Raw genomic sequence first — 19,172 nt, forward strand, 5'->3', positions numbered from 1 at the left:
TGTTAGAGAATTGAAATATCTTGGAGTCAAGACTGTAAAGGTAAATCGCTGGCTGCCGAGGGAGAGCAAAGTGCTGTTGATATTTTAAACGTATTGGGATTGAAAACAATGCTTGTAAAATCAATAACAGGATTTCAGTCAGGGGTGATTTAGAAAGCTCTTCCTATAGAGAAACAATGTCAGCCATAGTTAACACAAAATTCATTGTTTTCTGTAATTCTCAGTCAACACCCAGATCCAGCTGCTTTTCTGATAACCCTAAGTGAGAGTTAAAGGGGAAAGAGGCAGGAGGTGGGAACAGACTCCCAGTTATTCCAGTATCCTAGGTGTGGTTTCACTGATGATCCTGGGCCTGGTACTATTTCCTATTACCATTTGGTAGGCCAAGAGAGCTCCACGTTTCTGTTTTTAGCAGCCAGTATCTATCCATTTGAGTATGTTCTTTCTCCAAGATTGCAATACCTTAATTTCAATAATCATCTCATGGTTAATAGTGTTGTATCAATGTTAACTTCCTGATTTTGAAATTTTGTACTATGGTTATGTAAGAAGTTAACATTAAGGGAAATCAAGATGAAGAGTATAGCTGGGCTATTTTTGCAACATTTTTGTAACTCTAAAATTATTGCCAAATAAAAAGTTAAAATACCAGGGAGTGATAAAACCACCCTAGAGGATTCCTTTGGTCCTCTGTGTCCAACTTGTAGGGGTAGTAAAACCTGCTCACCTCAGTCAGATCCTTGCTCTTCCATATCCTTGAACACATAGTCTTTCCCATTTGATTGAAGTTTCCAGGAATTTGCATTATGTCTGATCCTGTATCCAAAATCCCGTGCCTTCGGTTTTTAAGTAAAAACAAAAGACACATTTTTTATTTTCACCAAAAACTTTTTGAACAACATATTCACCCTTTTGTTCCACTACCTTCTGCCATTTTTCAGGCAACTTCATGATTCCATCTTCCCAAAACTTTTTATCTTTTTGAGCAAAGAACTGTTGCAGGTGCCTTTTACAGTTTTCCAGGGAATTGAAATTTTTTCCATTAAAAGAATTTTGTAAAGACAAATAAATGGAATTCCGAAGGTGCAATGTCTGGTGAAGACAGCGGATGAATCAGAACTTCCCAGCCAGGGCTTCCCTGGTGGCGCAGTAGTTGAGAGTCCGCCTGCTGATGCAGGGGACCCGGGTTCGTGCCCCGGTCTGGGAGGATCCTACGTGCCACGGAGCGGCTGGGCCCGTGAGCCATGGCCGCTGAGCCTGCGCGTCCGGAGCCTGTGCTCCGCAATGGGAGAGGCCGCAGCAGTGAGAGGCTCGCGTACCGCAAAAAACAAACAGAACTTCCCAGCCAGGTTGTAACAGGTTTTGCCTGGTCATCAAAGAAACATGTGATCTTGCGTTATCCTGATGGAGGATTATGCGTATTCTGTTGACTAATTCCGGACACTTTACATCAAGTGCTGCTTTCATTTGGTCTAATTGAGAGCAGTACTTGTTGGAATTAATCGTTTGGTTTTCCAGAAGGAGCTCATAATAGAGGACTCTCTTCCAATCGCACCGTATACACAACATCACCTTCTTTGGATGAAGACCGGCTTTTGGTGTGGTTGGTGGTGGTTCATTTCATTTGCCCCACCATCTCTTCCATTCCACATTCTCATACAGTATCCACTTTTCATCACCCGTCACAATTTGTTTTAAAAACAGAATGTTTTTGTTACGTTTAAATAGAGAATTGCGTGTGGAAATACGGTCAAGAAGGGTTTTTTCGCTTAATTTATGTGGACCCCAAACATCAAAGCGATTCACATAACCAAGCTGGAGCAAATGATTATCAGCGCTTGATTTGGGTATTTTGAGTATGTTGGCTATCTCCCTCGTAATATAATGTCGATTGTTCTCAATTAATGCCTCCACGTGATCGCTATCAACTTCAACTGGTCTACCCGACCGTGGAGCATCATCCAGCAAGAAATCTCCAGCACAAAACTTGACAAACCATTTTTGACATGTTCAGTCAGCCGTAGCACCTTCTCCATATGCTGCACAAATCTTTTTTGTGTGTTTCAGTTGCGTTTTTACCTTTCTTGAAATAATAAAGCATAATATGCTAAAAATGTTGTTTTTCTTCCATCTTCAATATTAAAATGGCTACACAAAAATTCACCAGTTTTGATGTTTTTTTTTCATGCACGCTGATATGTCAGCTGTCATAATACGATCTAACAGAATTGTTTCGAATGAAGTTAAAGACGACTAAGCACTACTAGAGTCATCTTATGGGAAAAAACGAACAAACTTTTTGGCTAACCCAATATATAACGTGCTCCTATTATGGGTACATAAATGTTTACAGATGTTATGTCCTCTTTCTGGATTGACACTTTTATTATCATATACTGTTCTTTGTTTTGTTACAGTCTTTGTTTTAAAGTCTCTTTTGTGTGATATAATTATTGCCACCCCAGCTTTCTTTTCCTTTCCATTGCATCTTTTTACATCCCTTCACTATCAGTCCTTAAGTGTCTTTGTGTTTGAAGTGAGTCACTTGTAGGCAGCATATAGAAGGGTCTTGTTTTTTATTCAGCCACCTTATATCTTTTGATTGGCAAATATACATTACATTTAAAGTAATTATTGGTAGTTATACACTTTTTGCCATTTTGTTAACTGTCTTCTCATTCTTTTTGTAGTTCCTCTCTGTTCCTTTTCTCTCTTTCTCTCTTCCCTTGTGGTTTGACTGTTTTCTTAGTGTTATGTTTAGATTCCTTTCTCATTTTCCTTTATATATTTACTATAAGTTTTCTCTTTGTGGTTACCATGAAGTTCACATATAACACCTTATGTATATAACAGTCTTTATGTAAGTTGATAGTAACTTAATTTTGAACACATTCCAAAGCTTTATATTTTTACTCCCCCCTGTGCTTTATATCTTTGATGACACATTTTACATCTTTTAATGTATCCCTTAACTATGGTATTTTCATTAATTTTAATACTTTTGTCTTTTGCCCTTTATAAGTGATTGATCTACTACCTTTATTATTTATTTATTTACATATTCCAGTGAGATTTTTACTTATAATGTTTTCTTTTTATTCGTTAGTGCCTCTTCTTTTTAGCTTAGGGGAGTTCCTTTAACATTTGCTGCATTTGCTGAAAGGCCAGTTTAGTGGTGATGAACTCTACTTTTGCTTACCTGGAATACTCTTAATGTGTCCTTCAATTCGGAATGATAACCTTGCTGGGTAGAGAATTTTCAGTTGGCAGTTTTTTCCTTTCAGCCCTTTGAGTATATCATGCTACTCTCTTCTGGCCTATAAAGTTTCTGCTGAAAAGTCTGTTCAAACACCTATGGTGTTTCCTTTGTACATAATAGGTTGCTTTTCTCTTGTTGCTTTTAAGATTCTCTCTCTTTAACTGTTACCATTTTAATTATAATGTTTCTTGGTGTGATTCTCTTTGGGGACATCTTACTTGGAATTCTCTAGGCTTCCTGGACCTGGATGTCTCTTTCCTTCCCAGATGAGGAAGTTTTCGGCCATTATTTCTTCAAATACTTTTTCTGGCCATTTCTCTCTCTCCTCTCCATCTGGGACCCCTATAATGCAAATGTTTTTCTGCTTGATGTTGTCCCAGAGATGCCTTATGGTATCCCTGCTTCTTTTAATTCTTTTTCTCATTTTTCTGCTCTGAGTGTTTTCCATTGCTTTGTCTTCCATCTCATTGATTCGTGCTCCTATTTCATCCATTCTGCTGTTGAACCTCTCGTGTATTTTTCAGTTATAACCTTTAGTACTTTTTATATTTTCTCTCTCTGTTAAAGTTCTCCTGTGTTCATCTATTCTCCTGAGATTAGTGAGCATCTTTATGACCATTATTTTTGCTTTTATTTTCATTTATTTATTTAATTTTTGACTGCATTGGGTCTTAATTGCTGTGCATGGGCTCTCTCTAGTTGCAGCGAGCTGGGGCTACTCTTCATTGCAGTGCGCAGGCTTCTCATTGCAGTGGCTTCTCTTGTTGTGGAGCATGGGCTCTAGATACCCGGGCTTCAGTAGTTGCAGCACCTGGATTCAGTATTTGTGGCCCGTGGGCTCAGTAGTTGTGGCACACGGGCTCTAGAGCACAGGCTCAGTAGTCATGGCACATGGGCTTAGTTGCTCTGCAGCATGTGGAATCTTCCCAGACCAAGGATTGAACCTGTGTCCCCTGCATTGGCAGGCAGATTCTTAACTGCCCCTGGCCAGGCCGGGGCTCACTGGAGTGGGGTGGGCTGGTGACCCACGGGGGGAGTGCGAGCCCGGGACCGGGCCGTGCCCCGTGGAAACGCGCTGCACGGACATACACGGTGCTGCCCTCGCGGTGGAGCTGCCGCGACTCGGCCTCGCTCCTGTTCTCAGTGCCAGTTCTGATGGCTGGTGATGTTTGCACCTGAAAATAAAGGGGTGTTGTGCCTCTGCCTATGGCCATTATTTTAAACTATCAGGTCAGTGTTTTTAATCTCAACTTCATAAAGGTCTTTTTCTGGGTATTTGCCTTGGTCTTTGGTTTGGAACAAATTCCTGTCTCCTCATTTTGCCTCTCAGTGTTACATGTAATTAGGCGAAATGGCTAGCGCCCTCACTCTCGAAAGAGTGGTCCTGGGTAGGAGCTGTTCTGTGTGGTCCAGAAGCACAGTCTCCCCTGACCACCAGAGCCAGGCACTCTATGGGCATCACCTGTGTGGGCTGCTTGAGTCTGATGGCTGTGACAGCGTTGCATAGGGCGGGGCTGGGAGCTCTCACCTAGCCAACTGTGGCTCGGCCACTGTGCGGGGAGAGCAGGGTTCAAGTCACTGGTGCAATTCAATTGCGGCTGAGCTGCAGCGTGCGGTGGATGGAACTTGGGGTGCCTGTCCAGGCTGATGACAGCTCAGCTGCTGTCAGGGGAAGGTGGACACTTGCTGGCCCAGTTGTGACTTGTCTGCTGCCTTGGGTGAGCAGGGCTCGGGGTTCTGCCTGGTCCAGTTTTGGCTCAGCTACTCTGCAGAGAGGGTTGCAGCTCCGTCTCTGTGCGGGTTGGGTGGGGCTCAGGGCAGGGTGCCTCCCAGGCCAATTGTGGCTCGGCTGCTGTGTGGGGAGGGCAGGACGATTGCCAGGTTGCGTTGCACCTGGGGTTCTGCACAGGGTGGGATGCTCGCCCAGCCTGGTTGTAGTGCAAGGTGGGCAGAGCATGCCCTCCCGTGCTAGCAGGCTAGAGGAAGGGCACCAAAAATGGCTCCTGTAGGCTTGTCACCAGCAACTTAGATTGAGCTTGCAAAAATGGTGTCCACTAGTGCTTCCGTCCCCGATAAAGACGCTACAGGTTCTTGTCTTGCTGTCAGCCACTTTAAAGTTAGTAAATGGGTCTACCTCACTTATGGTCTAGGGGCTTTTCAATCTGTTGCTTTTGTGCTGGATCTCAGGGCCAGTGGGTTTGTATGAGAATCCTCTGAGAGTGGGATCTCTGTTCCCTATGGTTCTATGATTCGCCTGGTCTTAGTACCAATTGAGTTTCAAAATCAGATTTTTTTCAGGTGTGAGGGTCGTCTTTCCAGTGCTGGCCCCCAGGGTCGGGCTGCCTGATGTGGGGCACAATCCATTCACACCTTGAGGGAGAATTCTGTATTTATGGGATCCCTCCTTATTGTGGGGTCACAGCATCTAGGGTGAGGTCCCAGGTAAGGCCACGTCTGTGCCTCTTCTACTATTTTTGATGTAACTTTGTCTTCTGTTTTGGAGGTGCATGTTCTCAGGTCCTTTTCAGAGGAAAGGTATTCCAACTGTAGCTGTAAATTAGGTATGTCCATGGGAGGAAGTGATTTCAGAGTTTTCCTATGGCATCTTGGACTGCTCCGACTCACATTTGCATCTTTAAACAATGTTTTTTTGTTTTGCCAACTTTTGAGTCTTACGTAAATGAGAACATTATTTTCACTTGGTCAAAGTTAATTTTTATTTAGCTGTATGCAAATCTTATGAGTGCATTCTACTTAAAAAAGTAACATCTTTATGTGGTATGATTTATATTCCATAAAACTCATTTACTTCAAGTGTACAGTTCGGTGTTTTTAGTATATTCACGAGGTTGTACAACCATCACCACTACTTAATTCCAGAACATTTTCATCATCCCCCAAAGAATCCCAGTACCCATTAGAAGTCATCTCCATTTCCCCACAACCGTCTTTATTTCCAGTCCTGGGTAATCACTAATCTACTTTCTGTCTCTGTAGATTTGTTTATTCTGGGTAGTTCTAATAAAGGAAGTCATAAATATGTGGTCTTTTGTGACTAGCTTCTTTTCCATGTAATGCTGTCAAGTTTCATCCATGTCATAGCATGTATCAGTACCTCCTTCCCTCTTTATTGCTAAATAGTCCATTAAATTGATATGCCAAATTTCATTATCCATTCATCGACTGATGGACATTTGAGTTGTATCCACTTCTTGGCTACTAGGAATACCGTATCAGTGAACAGTCCTGTATTTAAGTTTTTGTGTGTTTTGCAGTTCTCATTTGTTGTGGATACATAACTAGGAACGGGATTGCTGGGTCATACTGCAATTCTGTGTTTAATTTTTGAGGCAAAGCAAGGCTTCCAAAGTGGCTATGCCATTTTACAATCCCACCAGCAGTGTATGAGGGTTCCAATTTCATCACCCCCTCACCAGCACTTTTTCTTCTTTTTTTTTATTGTAGCCATTCTAGTGAGTATAAAGTGGTATCTCACTGTAGCTAAATTTGCATTTTCCTGAAGCCTAATGATATTGTGCATCTTTTCATATGCTTATTGGCCATTTGTAGATCTTCTCTGGGGAAATGTCTATTGAGAACCATTGCCTACAGAAAAGGGAACCCTCTTGCACTGTTGGTGTGAATGTAAATTGATAGAGCCACTATGGAGAACAGTATGGAGGTTCCTTAAAAAACTAAAAATGGAATTACCTTATGACCCGGCAATACCACTACTGGGCATATAGCCAGAGAAAACCATAATTCAAAAAGACACATGCACCCCAATGTTCATTGCAGCACTATATACAATAGCCAGATCATGGAAGCAACCTAAATGCCCATTGACAGACAAATGGCTAAAGAAGATGTGGTATATATATACAATGGAATATTACTCAGCCATAAAAAGGAACGAAATTGGGTCATTTGTAGAGACGTGGATTAATCTATAGACTGTCATACAGAGTGAAGTAAGTCAGAAAGAGAAAAACAAATATCGTATATTAACGCATATATGTGGAACCTAGAAAAATGGTATAGATGAACCGGTTTGCAGGGCAGAAACTGAGACACAGATGTAGAGAACAAACATATGACACCAAAGGAGGAAAGAGGCATGGGGTGGGCGTGGGGGGGTGGTGTGATGAATTGGGAGATTGGGGCTGACATATATATAGTAATATGTATAAAATGGATAACTAATAAGTACTTGCTGTATAAAAAAATAAATAAAATTTTAAAAAATAGTATCTTATTGAATAACATAATTGGCACTTCAGAGAAATAACTCTCATGTGATGGAAAACCATGCAAAACTTCACCAGATTATTGAAATACAAGTGCCTATGAAAAGCTAATTTTCTTTAAAATACTGTCTTTTTAGGGGGAAATGCTTCCAGAATAAACGATATCATGTGTTTAAAAAAAAAGACACTCGCCTTATTCTCAGACGACAAATTAACTAGCAAAGCAAGCCAGTTTAAGTCCAGTCCCTAAATCCACTGTAAGGCTCTCTGCATTAAAGGCCTCACGCACCAGGGGGCAGCAGGAAGCCGCGCAGGCGGCCAGCTCGCTGCCGAGCTCGGCGCGGAGAGAACTGTGCTGCACCTGGGCGGAGGCGGGCGCCGGGCTCAGCTGCACCGCCAGCCGACACGGCGCGTGGTGGACGGTCACCTCCACTTTGAGGGGGTTTTCATCACTCCCCTCGGCATCCTGCAGAGGAGGCATCCTCCGAGCCGGCCGGCGTTAGGCTCCCCAGGAGCACCATGGGCTCCACGCCCCTGAAGTCGCCGCCCAGAGCTCGGAGATCGGTCCCTGGCCGGGTCCAACACCTCCCGCCCCACTGCCGTCCGCCTCATTGCCGGCAGGCGAGAGGAAGAGGCGGCCTCGATCACTGAACCCCAAAGGGCCCCGCTCCCTGGGGCCTAAGCCTTCCACTTTAATACCCAGGAGCTTATTGGTTAGTCCAGTCTTGCGCTTGACGGCCAGGGTCGCGGCCTTTTGGGAGGAAAGGGATGATGTGGAGACAGACTTCCGAAGCTGGACGGGAGTCCCGGGAGTTCGGAGCACGGCCTGAGCCGCCAGTCACTGGGTGCAGGAATCTTTGCGGGCGGCTTTGAGCGCAGGCACACAGACGTGGCTTTGGCGCAAGGGGAACTGGGCTCAGTAGGCGGGGCGGGGCCGGGAGCAGGGGCGGGGCCGGCCGGAGTGCAGCAGGAGGGGCTGGGCCCGGAGGGGCGTGGCCCGGCGGGGAAAAAGCAGGCCGGGTCTCAAGAGGACCTGGACTGGTTCCTGGGGCGTCACTCAGTAGAGAGCTGCAAAAAGGGGCGACTTAGGAGGGCCCGGGGTCGGTTGTGCTTTTGGAGATCCCGAAGTGGGACCGTCCGGAAGAGGCAGGAGCTTATACCTAGCCTACCCTTCGACGTGTCGAGAATGAGAAATTAATGATTTCTGACAAAATGCCTCCGGTCGCCTTCTCTAAAATCCCTCTCTGGCCATCAGGAGACACTGTTCCCTAAACTTAGTTGGAGGCTCCATGTACTAGGCTCCCGCCAAATCCCTTTTCTTGCTTGAGGTTATTTTTGCCTGGATTAATAAAGACTGTTAAAAAAGAAAAAAAGACTGTCGAGATTAAAGTTTAAACGTTTCAGATGAGGCAGAGTACAGATGTATATACACTGTGGAAATAATCTATATTGTCCTGTGGCCTGACATAATTATTAAAAATGTATATTTTTACATGAGGGGAAAATAACTTACATTATATGACATTTATGGTTTGTTTTTTAAAAGAAAAAGGCATAGAACTCACAAAATAAAACTGTCCATGTATACAAAATGGTTCTCGAAGGCTACACTTCAAGTTGGTAACAGTAAATACCTCTGGGAGAAGACTGCGATTGAGCAATGAGTTAAGAGGTTTTAAAATTTTATCTGTATTACTTGAATCTTTTACAATGAAGAATGTACTTATATATGTAATTTAAAATTTGTTTTCCAGTATAGAATTCTATCTTAAAATGTACATGTAAAATGAGGTTAATTAACCCAGGTAAAACCATTCTATTAAACTGCTATGTCAAGTAAGATGTGTGGATATGTAATCCTGAATTCCCTTTGGAACAATCTCATTTTCAGATATATATCTTATCCCTCTTACCCCATAAATAAGATTGTAATTATCATGTATTCTGATTTATGGATGGAAAATATTTGCCACTGAAAGCACATGGTTACTGGACCAACAACCCTGTCTTTTTGAAAAGTACTTGTTTAAAGTCTCTCTGTCTTTGGAGAATACATGGTTGACCCCCAGTTTTAGAAAACAACTCAAGTAATTTTTTTAAAAAAATAAATTTATTTATTTATGGCTGCGTTGGGTCTTCGTTGTTCACGAGCACTTTCTCTAGTTGCGGCGAGCCGGGGCTACTCTTCGTTGCGGTGTGTGGGCTTCTCATCGCAGTGGCTTCTCTTGTTGCGGAACACAGGCTCTAGGCACGCGGGCTTCAGTAGTTGCAGCATGTGGGCTCAGTAGTTGTGGCTCACGGGCTTAGTTGCTCCGTGGCATGTGGGATCTTCCCGGACCAGGGCTTGAACCTGTGTCTCCTGCACTGGCAGGCGGATTCTTAACCACTGCGCCACCAGGGAAGTCCCTAACTCAAAGAATTTTGACTTCTGCCGCCCACATCCATCATTATAGTGGCCATAAATATTGGATGTTGTGCATCTCTGCATGTACCACCTGAAAAAACAGAATGCTTCCCACAAGCTTTTATGTTTCCAGTGTGCAAAGACCATTTAAAATGAATGTACACAATAGCTTAACCATGATACTCTGAAAGAATTAAGAAGTGTTTGTGGTTTTCAGTTTGCTGAGAATTGTAACAGGTTTATACAAATATTTCTTAAAGGATCAGTGGTTGACGAAAACATGTATCAATATTTGCTTTCAAAATGGTTCATTGGCCTTTCTCATCCTGATGGAAGTACATTCAAGGGCATTAGGCGTACAAACAAAAGCAGAACAATGGGCTGAATTTGGTTATATTTTATGATTTTTTGTTTTTGAATATATGATCCAACTTTTTTTTTTTTTTTGGCTGTGTTGGGTCTTTATTTCTGTGCGTGGGCTTTCTTTAGTTGCGGCGAGTGGGGGCCACTCTTCATCGCGGTGCGCGGGCATCTCACTGTCGCGGCCTCTGTTGCGGAGCACAAGCTCCAGACACGCAGGCTCAGTAGCTGTGGCTCACGGGCCCAGTTGCTCCGCGGCGTGTGGGATCTTCCCAGACCAGGGCTCGAACCCGTGTCCCCTGCATTGGCAGGCAGATTCTCAACCACTGCGCCACCAGGGAAGCCCTTGATTTGTTTTTTGTTGCTGTTGTTGTTTTTAAGTGTCTCCAACTAAGTTTCTTTTAGGCTTCAACTTCTTTGAGCCACTAAGCATCAAGGAAAAATTACTGACTGTCATTGAAAAACAAAAATCAGTATGTTAAAAAATGGTTCCTTATTTCTTATTTTGAGTCTAAACTCTCCATCTCCCTCTCATGGGTGGGTCAAATAGTGGGCAGTGGGGGGCACGCTGGTCACACCCCTGTGTCTGTGATGCCTGTGGCAAAAAGACTGCTGGAATAGGTCTCTGCGGTGAGGAGAGCTCAATAAAATGGTGGTTTCCAAAATAAATACATAAATCTGAACTCTCCAATTTGGCTTATGGAGCCTCCATTATGGGACCCTAACTTATCGTTGACTTTCCAGCTAAGTAATCCTCACCAGTCAGCTCTGCACTATTTGAGCTTCTCTCCTCAGGTTGGAAGGCTGTAGAGCCAAATGGTTAATGAAGGCCATGGACTTTGGAGTTGGACTGGCCCAGTTCTCTCATCAACCAGATATATTTCTTAACCCTCCTGGGTCTCAATTTCCTCAGCTGAAATAATAAGAGCTAATATTTGAGAGTTTAAATATGTTACGTGCTTTACTTGGATGACCTAATTTAATCACAACAGCCCAATGAAGTAGTTTCTATTCTTATCACTATAATTATCCCCACTTTATAGATGAGGAAATCGAGGCTTAGAGAGGTTAATAACTTACCCAAGGTCACACAGTAAGCGATGGAGCCTGGGATTTATACCTACTGTAGAGGCAACCTTGAGGGTACTACCCTTTACATCATTTAATGTTTCTTAGTAAGACAGCCTTTGGGAGAAACTGATTTCTAAGCTTTGATTTTATTTTATGAAGGCTGTAAATTTTGTGTAACTGATTAGGTTTCCTTCTCTGCATAAACCACTAGAAAACAAATGACTGAACGAGTGGCCCAATCAAGGCAAGTATATAGGCCTCATAGTAAGCACCATTGTGTTGACCTCATTTCTGGCTCCATTTTATGGATACCTTTTCTGTTTCTCCCTTTTAATTCACATTTACCATATTTTAGGTAGCTTTGTAACAACCTGAAATTCTCTTTCAAATCTTAGAGACAGGGGGCCATATATGATCAACTCTGAGGGGAAAGTGACCAAATATCTTAGTCAGTATAGGGCATTCCAAGGCTACTTTATTAGTAAGGAAGAAATTAGGATGTAGGGCCATCCCTACACCTAGTGCTTTAGTACACAGATATGTTGAGTCATCACCCTCATGTTTAAGCTTCTGGTGTTACCTTTCCACCCCTCACTTCTCTCACCCTCCCAGCCGTTTTCCTTATAACTTCTTCCTATGATACCCCAGCCCAAAGGCATCTCTAGAGTAGCAGGACCACCTCAGAGTGAGTTAAAGCACAGGCTCTAAGGATTCAAATCACAGAAAATTATACTCATAGTGAATAAATACACTCAACACGTATTTTTAACAATTGGTCAAAATTAAGTAAGGAACCCTTCTCATTAGATTAAGATCTAATGGGCATTTGCTTGAATAGACTCAAATTGGTGAAAGACAGTATGTGCCCAGCAAGCCAAGTGATGTGTCTCAGAAAAATGTTCTTGCACTCAGGGAACACCCTCTGCTCTGGTCTCATGACTCTAGATAGTGCCCAGTATAAGGCAATGGATTGAGATAGACTGATCCCAGTCCTTCCCAGTAGGAATGTAATAGGAACCGATGGTACCAGGAAGAAGTCTAATTTGTCAGGCATAACCTGACATCCAAAGATTAAGTCCTGAAAATCTATTGGCATCGAGGCATTTCTCTAGGTAGCCAAGTACTGAGATTGAGAATTCAGACGGTAAATACAGAGGAAGTATATCAACAGTATATATCAATAAACTGTTTTGCTTACAGCAATTTTTTTTGGTAAAGGATTCAATTTTACTTTGTAAAGTATCCTTTGAATTTTAAATTCAAAATTTGTAAAGGATACTTTATCAGTAAGGAAGAAATCGAAGTCTAGGGCCTCATTCATAAAATAAAAGCAAAGCTTAGGATACTAAGTATGTCAATGCCCCCAATCTTCAAAGTGGGGTTCAGAAACAAGAACGAAGCAGAGTCCATTCCTTAAGGGGCTCAAGTGCGCAGGTTCCCAAGGTTCAGACATGGTCAGTTAGGACCCAAAGAGTATATGGGACTCTTAGCAGTACAAAAGCTCAGTCCTCAGAACCAGAACAGAAGGCCAAATCTAGGCCAGCAGTTGAGACTTGGGCAGGCACTTCTTACATTTTTCCTGCTTAAGGTTAAGATTGGTCCTACAGATCAGATCAGAGTTAAGCCTATACACTGGGAAAAGTTCAGGGGAGAAAGGGATGGACCCAGCAGTGAAGAGAGTAGTGTTGCTAAGGCTCAGAATCCAGTAGGACCTGACAATGAAGCTGAGATGGTTGCTTTGTTACAAAACGGTTCCTAGGTTCTCTGGAAAACCTAATACATGTTGTATGACTAGGATTTTTATTAACAGTATATGGTCTATGATTACAATGTTACAATTTGCTGGGCTTGACAGATTTTTTACCATTGAGGTGTTTATGGAAGAAAGTTTGGATTTGCTGCCAGGCATCTACCTGTGCCCTTGAGTGAGCCTTTGGCTCACCTCCATAGAATACTGGTTGGTCCAAAACTGCATGCACAGAGGCTCTACAAAGAGGAAAATAAGGCGGATCAATACAATGGCCAGTTCCTGGGTAGTAGATTATCTGGGGTCTGTCTTTCCCATGGGCTTGTAACCGTTCAGAGGCTATCTGGGCATAGAATTCACTCTTCCAGTTATGATCATCCATGCCAACGATAAACAGGAAGGGTCCCTGGGCCTTTTCCAATGGAATAAGACTTCGGTGGTTGGGTTTCTCCAGTGGGTCATTCCAAATATCCTCCAAATTCAAAACGCCTGACTCAGTGATTTTATATTTTCCTGGGTCACTGCTGAGATTAGGAATAATCATATCCTTGTAATGCAGAGGAGCTATTGTGTTGGCCACACAGGCATTAATAACTGCAGTAGCTGTGATGCCCTTCAAGAAAGAGGCCATTGAGAGACACAGGTCACCTCCTTTGGAGAAGCCAAGAAGCCCAACACTAGGGCCTTTCACCTGATGAAAAGAGAGAAAGAAAGAGAGAGAGAACAAGTCTAGAATTCATGAAGGGAGAACTTAAACTGTGATTTTACATTGTCTAGGCAGCTTTCTCACATGTCATTTGCTTCCCTTTCTTATGCAACAATCCACAAAGTTCAAACGTATCTTCTAATAAGCAAATCAATTTTTTTTTTTGTCTGCGCTGGCACGGCATGCAGGATCTTAGTTCCCTGACCAGGGATTGAACCCGTGTCCCCTCCATTGGGAGCACGGAGTCTTTACCACTGGACTAACATGGAAGTCCCAAACAAATCAATTAATTTCCTGGTACACAGGCCCTCCACTAACATTTATGGTGACTAGGTCAAGAGTACACACAGAGGCCCATATACCCTATACCTAAATACTTAAAAGTTATAAATATTTGAAAATTAAATAAAATATATTCTTTTCTGCTACCTTGATAAATATACCTCCATAACAACTTATAAGGTCAGGTTCAAATTTCATATCTTAGAACTTCCTGGATTCTGTACTAGAACATGGCATGTGGGGAGAGCCAGCCCCTGGCCCTAGTCCCTGGTCCTTGGCCAACTCTCTTTCTCTTCCCATCCCTGCCTGGCTCCATCATGTACCATAAGGGCCCTCTCACACATGCGTTTGGACACCCTAGCCTGTATGTTTAAGGCCTAGGTGTGTTCACATTAATGGACCCAGAGAAGAGGCATAGGGCTTGGAAGCAGGATCAGAGCTGGTTGGAAGATAATTGTGGGGTTCCAGATCCAAAGGGCATGGTGTGAGGGGCACATGGGTTCCAGGTAGACACATTCCCTTGGCCCCTCAAACTCCGCACCCTGTGGTCAGGGATGCAGCCAAAGGAAGGCCAGAGAGTGGTCATCTAAAACAAAAGGTCCAGAGCAGAAGCCCCTCTTGCCTAGGTCTAAGGGCAGAACTGATAGTATATATTGGTCTCTTCTTGTTCCTGGGGGCTTATATCCCATAGATAAACCAGTCATCGCAGTTCATGATCATCTAGGTTTTAGCAGCTCTATTGAGACCAGTCCCTGAATTCTAACAGAGTTAGACCTTGCAGTACATCTTACTCCTTAACATTAGAATGTTTGGGTTTCTTTAAGTCTAGATAGTAGCAAAGACTATGTATTCCATTGATAATCATACCAAAATGTTTTAATTAATTTTTCCAGTCTCATATAAGAACTTTCTCTACAAAACCACAATACCATTAACACACTTAACAAAATTAATGGTTCCTTAATATCATCGAATACACACCCCTATTCAAATGTCACCAATTGTCTCAAAAATCTCTTTACAGTCACTTTTTTCTCTATACATTTACATTAATCTTTTTTTTTTTTGGGGGGGCCGTGCTGCACAGCATGCGGGATCTTAGTTCCCCAACCAGGGATCAAACCCCCATCCCCTGCAGCAGAAGCGCGGAGTCTTAACCACTGGACTACTGGGGAAGTCCCTACCTTACTCTTACAAATGAGAAAAACTGAATTCCAGAAAGGGAAACTGCCTTATTCAGGATTATAATGCCACTTGGTGGTAGACACAGAACCAGAACTTAAGGTTAGTAACTTTTTAGTCTAGCTCTTTGAATTCTGGTCAAGAACTAAAGGGAACTAAACAGTTGAGTCTTAAGGGGTTGGAGAGAGATGGGCAGAAATGAAAATAATAATCCTAACAACTTTTGAAGGAGCCTTTGTGTCTCATGGCATATTTCCAGCCCTGGGTGTCCTGGTAGAGCTTTTGGATCCAGCCCTGTGTCTGCTCTACCCCCTCTCCTCTGCATTCAGGTGAGCACCAGAACCCACCTTTGGATGTTGCAGCATGAAGTCCACAGCTTCTTCAAAGTACTCCAGGCACACGTTATTCAAATATTTAGGGAGGTCTTCAAATCTGAAATAAGCCAGAGCGAGCACAGCAAAACCATGTCCAGCCAGGAGGCTGGCCCTGTATTCACAAAGGCCACCACCACTTCCAAAAAGATCGAGGATTCCAGGGAATGGTCCTGTGCCTGGAGAGCACCACAAATCATAAGGAGTTTTAGACACTCAAAAGACATTCTTGGGTTTCAGATTTTGGCAGTCAGCAAAGAGAAGTTTTTAAAGCAAGGAAGGTTGTGGGTGGGAGTTTGGTGGAAAAGGACTCTTTTTACTTTGTCTTTTTTTTTTTAATAAACTTTGGGGAGAAGGGAGGGGGGAAAAATGCCTTATTTTCTCCGTAATTTTTCATATATTTGCAAAAAACAACAACGATAATATAAACCAAATTAGAAATAACATAAGATGAAATGTACATTTTCCACCAAATTTTCCTCAAAAAAACCCCCCAAAAACTGAGAATGCTTTGACAGCTGTAAAGCACTCTACATATACAGGGGATTATTAGAATATACTCCCCACCTCCTTTACACCCTCTACTCCAGCCTTCAAGAACGCCATTCCTAAATGTGCTATGCTCTCTTTGGCCCTGAAAATGGTGTACACTATTCTCCTCCCCTCTCCACCATTTCTGAACTGGTTGACTCATCAGTCTTCAAATCTAAGTTTAGAGCTCCCTTCCTGGAAGACTTCCCAGATGCCCTCCAAGGCTGAGTTGAATTACATAGCCTTTGATATGTTCCCACCAGCACCCTGGGCCTGTACCTCCCCTATCATAGCACTTACCACACTTACAGATCCAAGTATAGCTGCCGGTATCCTCTATTAGGCGGTAGGTACAGTGAGGCCCATGTCTGAATTTGCTAGCTACTGTATGTAGCATAGTCCTTGATTTAACACATATTTGTTAAATAATTGAACTTTTCTGCATTATTTACAAAAAGCCTTTGAGTCAGAAAACAATAAATTTTAAATGGGCCACAGAGTAGATACTAAAATAGTTAACAACTGACTTGATTGAAATATCGCAGCTGGGCAGTGAAAGATTTTTTTTTTTGAAATATTTTTTAAAAAATTAAAGTCTTTAGGAGATTCTTATTGAATCAGTCAGTATGATTTATTGAGCTCTTATTATATCCCTGTGTAAGCCTCTAGGCATACAGAGATATGGAGATGTATAAGTCGCAATTCCAGACCCAGGAGTTCACAGTTGAGTGGGCAGGGCTAGTTAAGGCTGTGAATTGCTGAAGAGCTGTAAGAATAAAGCAGGGCCTCCTGTTTTGGAGAATAATCACAGAATTCAGTTTAGGAATTCTGTGAGCAGTGGCAACTCCAGCATTTCTATATAGCAGGGGTTTCAGTCAGGAATTTGGTTGGAAGGGGTGGGTCAATTGTCTTGTTTACAGGCCACTTTTACCTACCAAGCACCTTGTTTTTACTTAGACTAGGGTTTCTCAACCTTAGCACTATAGACATTTTGAGTAAGATATTTCTTTGTTGTGGGGCTGTCCCATGGATTGTAGATGTTTAGCACCTACCCACTAGATGCCAATAGCACCCTCTCCAATTGTGACAATCAAAATGTCTCCAGGGCTTCCCTGGTGGCGCGGTGGTTGAGAGTCCACCTGCCGATGCAGGGGACACGGGTTCGTGCCCCAGTCCAGGAAGATCCCACATGCCGCGGAGCAGCTAGGCCCGTGAGCCATGGCCGCTGAGCCTGCGCGTCCGGAGCCTGTGCTCCGCAACGGGAGAGGCCACAACAGTGAGAGGCCCACGTACCGCAAAAAAAAAAAAAAAAAAAAAAGTCTCCAGATATTACCAATTGCCCCTGGAGTGGAAGAGAATCATTCCAGGTTGAGAAACACTGACAGACTGTTTATTATGGGGGAGGGGACCTTCAGGGAGTTTTTCTGTTTGTTTTTTAGTATTATGGGGCACTGCCTCTATCTCTGGGTTTTAGTTTCCTTTGAAGTTTGATGTGAAAGAAAGCCCAAATCACTCCTGCACACCAGCAGAAGTACTGCCTAATATTAGTATCTGAGACACAGCTGCATGGCTGGCACATAGCAGCATAAATACACTTTTTGAGTACTCTGAATGAACTTTTAGCATATAGCTGAGGGAATGGCAGTACCTCCAGGAAGTGTCCTGAAATTTAGAGGAGAACCTTCCACCCAGAATTCATGATAGACTTTGGAGCTTGGGGACGAATTTAGGGAAGTTCCACGACCACGGGGTTCCCTAGACAGGCAAGGGGCCGCCCAGGGTCTCAGGACTCTACCTGGCTTTCCACAACAGCCTGGGAAGAGGGCTGCTCACCTGGCGGCAGGAAGAGCGTGGCGCGCACCCGGCCCACGCGCACGGGCTCGCGCCGCACCCCCGGCGCCAGGAAGTCGCGCTCGTTCACCGCCCGGCCCAGGAGCCCTCCGGCTTCCGGGTCGTGGCCATCGAGCACCTCCAGCTCCACGGCGAAGGGCGTCTGTACGTCCCGCTTCACCAGCCGCAGCAAGGGCTTCTCGGGCTCTAAAGCCCAGAGGAGCCCCATGGGCTCGAGGCCCGTGAAGCTGCCGCCCAGCGCGGGCGCGCGCTCGAGGTCCAGCTGGCCGTGGGCGTCGGCGCAGTAGCGCGCGTGGGCTCGGAAGAGCTCGTCCTTCTCGTCGCGCAGGGACGCGCGCAGCGTGACCGGTTGTCCCGGGGCCAGGCCGCGCACGGCGATGCGCACGGGCTCGTCCCAGCGGCAGCGGCCCGCAGGCTCCAGCGTCACCGTCGCCGCCATCTGGATCCCAGCAGAGAAGGGGCGGCCCGGCGGAGTCAAGGGTAGGGCCTGGCGTCTCTCCACCTCCCTGGGAGGCAGTCGCAATTGGAACGTTTGCGCTACTCCCGTTGGGCGGCCGAAGGGACACTTGCTAAACCGCTTTGTGAAGTCTCCCGGAGTTTGTGCAGTCCACTACTGCCTGCCTGGAAGAGTATCTGCTAAAATAAGAGTTTTATGGTAATTATTAATCCTGCGGTCCAATATGGAGAGTGTCGAAATAGAAGTACAAAGATTGGTGACAGCTAAAGGATTGGGAAAGATACCGGGCAGTTCCAAGAAGTTTGAGTATTGTTGACTTAAAAAAAATGCACAGCGTGAAGAGTTGTGAGTTAAGTTTTATTTGGGGTTTATTTGGGGCAAAATGAGGACTGCAGCCCTGGAAACAGCATTTCAGATAACTCTGAGAAACTGCTCCAAGGAGGCGGGGGGGGGGGGGCGGGGGGGGGGCGGGCAGGAGCCAGGATATATGAGTTTTGCAACCAAGGGAAGGTAGTCGGGAAGTCAAAAGATTGTTAATTAAAGAAAACCAGATATCTCAAGTTAAGGAATTTAGTGCTTTTCTATGTATGGGAAGATGCAAGAGTCTGGGCTCACTGAAATCATTCCTTTGCTATGCGCCTCAGCTATCTGGGGCCAGTACCCTGTATTTTCACATCCTCAGTTTCCTCAGTGCTCATTGCAGG

The 19,172-nt window shown here is 44.1% G+C and overlaps 1 protein-coding gene and 1 long non-coding RNA gene across 7 annotated transcripts in view; one reads left to right on the plus strand and one right to left on the minus strand.

Annotated features, from left to right (window-relative positions):
* Positions 1–13,122: 13,122 nt before the first annotated feature.
* LOC132514683 (acyl-coenzyme A thioesterase 6-like) lies at positions 13,123–18,555 on the minus strand. Of its 5 annotated transcripts, XM_060139740.1 has the most exons (4): positions 17,956–17,985; positions 16,461–16,561; positions 15,606–15,808; positions 13,123–13,779 (listed from the first exon to the last, which is right to left on the minus strand). In XM_060139740.1, exons 2-4 carry the CDS (start codon positions 16,555–16,557, stop codon positions 13,174–13,176), a joined length of 906 nt encoding a protein of 301 aa, XP_059995723.1. In that variant the 5' UTR covers positions 16,558–16,561; positions 17,956–17,985; the 3' UTR covers positions 13,123–13,173. The 5 variants fall into 5 exon arrangements, with proteins under 5 accessions (XP_059995723.1, XP_059995732.1, XP_059995714.1 ...); XM_060139749.1 differs by lacking the exons at positions 16,461–16,561; positions 17,956–17,985 and adding an exon at positions 17,994–18,555 and having other exon boundaries at positions 13,123–13,327; XM_060139731.1 differs by lacking the exons at positions 16,461–16,561; positions 17,956–17,985 and adding an exon at positions 17,994–18,479.
* Positions 18,097–19,172, plus strand: part of LOC132514705 (uncharacterized) — a 41,033-nt gene continuing 39,957 nt past the window's right edge. For both annotated transcript variants that reach the window (XR_009538907.1, XR_009538906.1), the window contains exon 1: positions 18,097–18,666. This is a non-coding gene — a long non-coding RNA (uncharacterized LOC132514705). The remainder of the gene's footprint in view (positions 18,667–19,172) is intronic.

The sequence above is a fragment of the Lagenorhynchus albirostris genome, chromosome 1 (assembly GCF_949774975.1).
Source record: "Lagenorhynchus albirostris chromosome 1, mLagAlb1.1, whole genome shotgun sequence".
Lineage (NCBI taxonomy): Eukaryota > Metazoa > Chordata > Mammalia > Artiodactyla > Delphinidae > Lagenorhynchus > Lagenorhynchus albirostris.

Bases quoted from the DNA above. Each gene is read 5' to 3' on its own strand.
- LOC132514683 (XM_060139731.1), bottom strand. From the start codon at position 18,450: ATGGCGGCGACGGTGACGCTGGAGCCTGCGGGCCGCTGCCGCTGGGAC. The intron at 15,809-17,993 runs GTGAGCAGCCCT...GGTGCTCTCCAG, and splicing joins CACGCTCTTCCTGCCGCCAG to GCACAGGACCATTCCCTGGA. The intron at 13,780-15,605 runs GTGGGTTCTGGT...TCTTTTCATCAG, and splicing joins TCATGCTGCAACATCCAAAG to GTGAAAGGCCCTAGTGTTGG.